The sequence below is a fragment of the Nicotiana tomentosiformis genome, chromosome 2, assembly GCF_000390325.3.
Source record: "Nicotiana tomentosiformis chromosome 2, ASM39032v3, whole genome shotgun sequence".
Classification (NCBI taxonomy): Eukaryota; Viridiplantae; Streptophyta; class Magnoliopsida; order Solanales; family Solanaceae; genus Nicotiana; species Nicotiana tomentosiformis.
Window position 1 is genome coordinate 105,427,048 of NC_090813.1, and position 7,191 is coordinate 105,434,238.

General features: G+C 36.5%; 2 protein-coding genes across 2 annotated transcripts; one reads left to right on the forward strand and one right to left on the reverse strand.

Moving 5' to 3' along the window:
* Positions 1-2,102: 2,102 nt before the first annotated feature.
* Positions 2,103-4,423, forward strand: LOC138905340 (uncharacterized). Its single transcript, XM_070193850.1, has 4 exons — positions 2,103-2,139; positions 2,288-2,729; positions 3,135-3,143; positions 4,387-4,423. Exons 1-4 carry the CDS (start codon positions 2,103-2,105, stop codon positions 4,421-4,423), a joined length of 525 nt encoding a protein of 174 aa, XP_070049951.1.
* Positions 4,424-4,970: 547 nt separating this feature from the next.
* Positions 4,971-6,955, reverse strand: LOC104105066 (probable xyloglucan endotransglucosylase/hydrolase protein 7). Its single transcript, XM_009613303.4, has 3 exons — positions 6,477-6,955; positions 5,868-6,064; positions 4,971-5,770 (listed from the first exon to the last, which is right to left on the reverse strand). The coding sequence occupies exons 1-3, from the start codon at positions 6,762-6,764 to the stop codon at positions 5,380-5,382; spliced, it is 876 nt and encodes a 291-aa protein (XP_009611598.1). The 5' UTR covers positions 6,765-6,955; the 3' UTR covers positions 4,971-5,379.
* Positions 6,956-7,191: the final 236 nt, after the last annotated feature.

The window sequence follows — 7,191 nt, forward strand, 5'->3', positions numbered from 1 at the left end:
CTAAGTTCCCACTCTAAGAATAATTAAGACCCCATTGGGCCCACCATCACTTATACTCATATTCCTTGTTATACGCTTCATTAATCAACACTTATGTAATGTTTATAATAATAAAAACTGCTGCTATAAATTAATTTAAGAACCTCGAACATGACTGTGATCTCGCCATTTTATTATTCTTCTGAGTTATACACCAAATAATTGTATCCATGTTCTAACCATTTTTTTGTATAACTCAATATGACATCCTATACCCATTTGTGTCACTAAAATCACTTTATTGATCTAGTAATTAACCTATTTAAAGCCAAAGATTCATTGGACTTTACAGGTGTGTTGTTCCTTGTTGAGTTACTTTTCTGTTCATTTTGTTGTTATTGAGATTCTATATACGTTGTGCTGAGTCGTGGGCTATTTGTTGTGAAAATATTGATATCGTTGAATCTTTAGAAAGGTTGTGGCCTATGGGCTCTTGCGATACGAGTTAATATGTTGTGTTGTTGTGTTGTTGTGATGATAGCACATGTGAATTGTTGTGTGATTTGGTTATTGTTATGCGGAGTATAAGGGCGACATTTTACCGTTGTTGTTATGCGGAGTATACGGGTAGCATTTTACCGTTATTGTTATGCGGAGTATCAGGGTGGCATTTCACTGTTATTATTATGCGGGGCATAAGGGTGGCATGTCACTAATGTTGAATGTACAGAGTGATACGGGTAGATATTGTGTTATTGTCCGGACGGAGCGATAAGTGTGGCTATTATACAGAGTGATATGGGTGGCTGTAGGAGAGATAAGAGTGGCTAATTATACTGTCAGGGCGGAGTGATACGGGTGGCTATTGGAGAGATAAGGGTGGCAATGTCAGGGATGATGTGTGATGGTTTGATTGTGTTGGTGATTTTCGTGTGATGGTGTGCTTTCCCTTGTGTTTGTCATACACCTTACGTGACTTGCTTTGTTGTTCGATGAGTATTCGATGTCTTTGATATTACTTGTTGACTTGGGCTCCAGTAGCACACTCGCACAAGCATAAACCGTAGCATGCCACTTATACTAGCTCAGGAGTATGAAACTTGGCGTTTATTGATCATGCCTAAGTATTCTTGTATTATCTATTTCCATGTTGATTGTGAGCCTATGACCATGCCGGAAAAATTTTGATTGTGAGAATGTGACCATGCTGGGCGGATTGTGATTGTGAGCCTGTGATCATGCTGGGCGGATAGTGATTGTGAGCCTATGATCATGCCGGGCGGATTGAGATATTGGCACGTGAGTTATCCGTGCGATTGTGATTCGAGATATGGGCACGAGGTGTTGTGAGTACATGATGATAGGTTGAGACCCGTAACTTGTGACTATGAGATGAGGTATCACGGGGTGATTTCGTTGTGAATCGTGTGTTAGAACGGCTTGATTAATTGATTGTTCTCTGTGTTTCTTATTTGGGTTCAATGATACTTCACGGTGTTCTTGTTGCTTTACTGTTTATATCACATGTTGATTATGTTGCCATTTACTAATTTCTGCCTTTCATTATTAGCCTTATACCTCTATATTGCACAAGTTATCTTGTCTAGTGAGTGTCTTGACATGTATTTCGTCACTACTCCACCGAGGTTAGTCTTGATACTTATTGGGTACCAACCGTGGTATACTCATACTACACTTCTGTATATTTTTGTGCAGATCCAAGTACTTGGAGTCTGTTGACTGTTAGATAGCGGACCAGATATTGCTGCGGAGATTTTAAGGTATACCAGTCATCGCGTTCATAGGCCTCAGAGTCACCTTCGGAAGTTATCTTTGTACAGTTTAATTCTATTCCGAAACAGTTGTACTTAGATATTTTCTTTAGTGAACTCAATTGAGCTTGTGACTTATACTATCGGTTTTGGGATTGTTAGCTTGTATAGACATTTGATGTTTTATAGTTGTTGGTTGAATTTTTGCCATTAATTCAGTAAGTGTTAGGCTTACCTAGTCTTAAAGACTAGGTGCAATCACGACATCCTTCGGAGGAAAATTGGGGTCATGACAAGAGAGAACTGTGAGGTTCACTTGGTAGGTTGTTGAATCATCAAACTAGAAAGAAGATGCTGGCATTGTCTCAGTCTTATCCTCATTCCAAATGTAAATTTAATCTCAGTAGTTGATTAAAAACTTGAAAAATAGAAGTCACCATTAAAGGTCGTTCGAAGCTTCATTTTCAAAAATTAAATTTTTCGATTTGTTAGTTGATTGGATTGAAAATTTTGAGATGATTTGGAGTATATTTAAGCTAGATTTGAGTTAAATTTAAGAAGAACTACTACTACTACTACTCTTGTTATTGTTGCTGCTGTTGTTTCTACTGCTGCTGCTGCTGTTACTACTACTGCTACTACTATTACTGCTACTACTACTGCTACTGTTATTGTTGCCGCTACTCCTACTACTGCTATTGCTACTGGTACTACTGCTATAATTACTGCTGCTGTTGCTGCTACTACTACTACTACTACTATTGTTGTTGCTACTGCTGCTACTACTACTACTGCTACTGCTGTTGTTGTTACTATTGTTGTTGTTGCTACTGCTACTGCTATTGTTGCTGCTGCTACTATTGTTGCTGCTACTGCTGCTACTACTACTGCTGCTGCTGTTGCTACTGTTACTACTGTTGTTGCTGCTGCTACTGCCATTGCTACTGCTGCTACTGCTACTGCTACTGCTACTAAATTGTTGTTGTTGCTGCTGCTATTGTTGTTGCTGCTGTTACTGCTACTATTTCTACTGTTGCTTCTTCTGCTGCTACTACTACTATTGTTGCTGCTACTGCTACTACTATTGCTACTACTTTGTATATTGTACCTATTTGTATAAATATGTATAACATTGTATAAAAGTGCATAAGTATCTCTAACGAACTTTTTGTACGATTTTCACTTGCAATTCTTGTATAAAACTAGTTCAAACCTCCGTCAAATGACTTCAAATTTTGTATACAACCTACTTAGACTATTTCTAATAAGTGCAAACAATACCCACTCCAAATTTCTCACAAAATTATATTCAAAATTTAACAAGATTAGCATTAAAGGAGATGCGATTTTAGGTTTCTCACGTTTGTTTTTGCATTTTTGTAGATGTGATAGGTATGTATAAACTTGAGGAAAAGGGAGAATGGAAACTCACGGATATTTCACGCCTGAAGATATAAAGAATCAAAAAAAAAAAATCGGATCTAAGCTTATTGATATTTGGCTATACATTTGCAAACTTGTAACTGGGCTAAAATACTGCAAGGTCAGGTTATGGAGTGCATTATTATGTAATTTTGTCTATTAAAAAAAATAAATCCCTGTTGAAATCACTTTTTACTGCTCGACAGATATGGCTGAGGTTTTCTGTTCAACAAGTTATGGAGAAGGAGCATGCTGTCCATCTAGTCAAAATTGTAAGATAAACTTTCTATTTGTTGGATGTGAGCATGTGGAATGACTAGTATGACTAGACAATTCTAGCCGAGTAAATTTAAAGTAAGGGAGGTTAACAATTAATGGCAGTGTTACTTGTCTTGTTAGGGTACGGTTCTTTCTACTTTAACTATCTCAAAATCATTAATCACAGAGCATGGCAAAAAGTGACGGGGTTACGGTTATCTTTACCAAACAAACATTGAAAATTGAGATGTAACTATCACTGGAGATGACTTTTTTCAAGCTTATATATTAAATGCTCATCAAGAAATGTTCCACGTCGCACATGAAATTTGTCAAATGATAGTTCCGTCATTCTATACTTGTTTTTAATAAGGAGAGGATCGATGTTGCTTCAAGTGATTTCTTACTTGAAAATTGAGTAAGATAGGTAATTTGTTCACTAGAAAAAATAGTACATTAAAAAAATTGACTAGCATAGCTATGCTGCTGTACTGATTTATTCCAAGAACAACTGGCATTTATGTTTGCATAATTTACCATTTTTTTTGGAGTATATCTCGTCGAGTCGAGAGAGTATGTTTTATGAAGTGGATTTTCCCTCGTAGAAGAATCTTCAAGTCTTTTGGACAAACAATTTTCACTATTAAAAGAAGAATGTCTTAGGGCGAATATGTTATCTCAATTAAAGAGCACATTGTTTCAAAGTTTCTGTTTGTCCTTCTATATTTCATGTTCTATGGACGGGGGACCAGTGTGACCACGAACTGGTGGCCGTTTGAAGTTCATAATTAGAAAACTCACTTCTTTCCTACAGTAACAAGATTACACATAAAGCTGGTCCTTTAATTGCTTGCACATATTCTTGATCAGCGAGTAAACTGCTTCCCTAAACTTTAATCACTCCAATTTCTGTGTATCATGTCTTAAAATTTAATCTTGAATCTGAACATTGCAGCTCAACAAAACTCATACAGCTTGAAGACAATGTTTAGAATAATAAGCAAAGTTAAGAAAAATGAATCATACTTTTCAATATGATTTGAGGCAGACATTTTTGTAACAAGCCTCATGCTTAGATGTGATTGGTTGTGCCTAAATTTCACCTGTATATTTGTCATCGTACCTTCTAATTTTATTTCCGTTATTTGTGTGTTGCTGAACCTCACCCATGTATTTCTCATAGTTCTTCATATTTTAATTTATTTCCTTTATCTTTTCATATCAAATGACCTGGTAGCTAACTAGTTAAAATTAATGTCTATAGCTTTGCAAATTTTGAAGAAATTATCTCAAATGAGTCTGAAGTATCGATTCGCCTTCGGAAAAGACTCAAATGCATCGACATGCCTATCAGGCATTTCAACCTACAAGGAAAACGAAGAACATAGATATATATTGAGTAATATATTACACATTTGATAACGTTTTGTTGCCTTTTGGTTCCATATTTTCATGTTTTCCTTGTTAACAACGGTATGACCAGCATTATTTTGAGAGGTTGAAAAGATTATAGCCAAGAGAAGAATAAATATCACATCCTTTTCACAATTCAAGCAAGAAGAAATATTATTGGCTCTCGTACAGTTTACAGCAAATACAGACAACACCAATTAAAGCAATAAAATGACATTTGACTTTTGCCCACCCCTTACTCTTAGACCTTCAGTAGATCCCACGTTCACAAAATCACAACAACAACACGGAGCTTTCAATATATGAGCTAGCTAGCGACCCATGACAATATCAACACAAATTAAATACAACAAATTTCTTCTCTTCTCCCCTTCCCCTTTCTTTGTAGGGACATATGTGTAGTGTCGGTAACGATGATTATATACTGATATCTATATGTAGCATTCTTTTACACCTGGTTTCCGAAATTAATCACCGCTCCAATTATTTGCACCATTTAATATGTATACAAATAATGGACAGTTGATGTAAAGTTTCATATTCCGGCCACACATTCTGGTGGGGTTACTGGATTTCTGGATTTGTCAGTGCAATAATCATAGATCATGTGGTTCATTCTAACCCAGCGATATTGCTTTGCTTCCACAGCACTGAGTTGTTGGTAATTAGCTCCTTCCCACCAATTGCGAGGATTTGAGGCACAGTTTGCTGGTCCTGGCATTGCACATCCCTCTATGTCAAAGTCCTTGTAATATGCGTAAAATGGGGATCTGCTCCAATTTATTTTCTCTAATCCACCTCTCGTTGCCCAGTCGTCGGCTTCCCATAATGTTGAATAAACTCCCATGGGTTGGAATTTGGGGAATGGGATTCCTTTTGCTTCGTTGTTCTTGTACACTCTAATTGGTACTGCGTCCACGTAGAATCTTCAATAGTACAAACAGTTAAGTATTATTTATTGTGATTTTTAATTAAAAGATCGATGGAAGAATAATTGTTAAGTAGTACTATATGTCTGCTTACACAGTGTGATGGTGGTTCCAAAGTATGGTGTAGGTATGAAAATCAGCGGATGGATCGAACCAAAGGTTGATCCTTTGTTCCTTGTCACCCTTTCCATGGACATAAACATTCGTTTGGACAGTGTACGGCTGGCCTGACCTGTTTCCCAAGAACTCGAAGTCTAGCTCGTCCCTTACATTATCTGTGTCCGAGTTCATCTACAAATGATAATGTCACATGCAATAATTAATTTCCGCGAGCTTTAACTTCTTTGCACTGGTAGAGTATAATTATTTTACGTATTATAACTGCTTACAATGATGAGTAACTGTCTATAGTGATTCTAACTTAGTAACATGAAAATGCAATGCTTTGACTGATTAGAAACCATAGTTAAATATTTTACACTGAAATTTATATAATTAAATTCTGTTCTTATTTAGATTAAACCTCTTTCTTTTACTTTTCCAGGAAATGAAATCTTGGGGTAAATTGTGACGCCCCAAGTAAATCTCTCATTAACAAAAATATGAGAGAGATAATGGGTTAAAGTCGTGTAAGCTTGAGCCCAAAGCGTACAATATCATTAGTGGGCTGAGCTGTTATATAAACTAAGTACACTCTACTTACGTAAAAGGCAGTGACAGTTCCAGCAGAGTCACCAGGAACGAGCTTGATCTTCATGCTAACACGTCCAAAGAGGTATTTGCTTTTGGAAGCAAACCCACATCCTGAGTTTTGGTCGAGTATAAGCTGAATAGCCTTGCCGCCATCGATTTGCTTGATGTGAGAGTCAGCCCATGCCACTTTAAAGTCCTGTAAAAAAGTGGCGGGTCGTGCACTTACTGAGGAAGAAAAGGTCAAGGCATATAGCAAGATTGGAATGACAGTTGAATATTTTAAAGAAGAGGAAATCATTTTATCTATTAAAGAAACCAATCAGAATTGTATATATGATTATACAATTGGAGATGTGTTGATTGTCTGAAATTTGTGATCTTTATATATGCGTTAACATGAGGAGAAGGAAAGGAAAGAAAGGAAGATGATGGAGACTGGTGAATTCAAATGGAAAAGCCTCCATCTAAGGATTACCTTTCTATACAGCTAATTGCAAGCAGTCATTGGACCCCCTAATATTGCACACCTAATTATCTCTGCGCCTAACTCAATATTTGATGATCATCCTGACTTCATTTGTCATATCATCATTTAAGAACTCCCCATATTTATCGTTTCAGATTTCTTACTGTCCTCTAATGTAATCTAATAAGCTATATGTCCTATCTAATCTACTCCCTATTTTTATTTTTTTAGTTTTAGCTTTATAAGTTTTGACTTTCTA

Excerpts from the sequence above, each read along its gene's own strand:
- LOC138905340 (XM_070193850.1), top strand. The coding sequence starts at position 2,103 with ATGCTGGCATTGTCTCAGTCTTATCCTCATTCCAAAT. Across the intron at positions 2,140-2,287 it reads GTCTTATCCTCATTCCAAAT|CTAGATTTGAGTTAAATTTA; the intron begins GTAAATTTAATC and ends AGTATATTTAAG.
- LOC104105066 (XM_009613303.4), bottom strand. The coding sequence starts at position 6,764 with ATGATTTCCTCTTCTTTAAAATATTCAACTGTCATTCCAATCTTGCTA. Across the intron at positions 6,065-6,476 it reads GAACTGTCACTGCCTTTTAC|ATGAACTCGGACACAGATAA; the intron begins GTAAGTAGAGTG and ends TATCATTTGTAG. Across the intron at positions 5,771-5,867 it reads TGGAACCACCATCACACTGT|ATTCTACGTGGACGCAGTAC; the intron begins GTAAGCAGACAT and ends GTACTATTGAAG.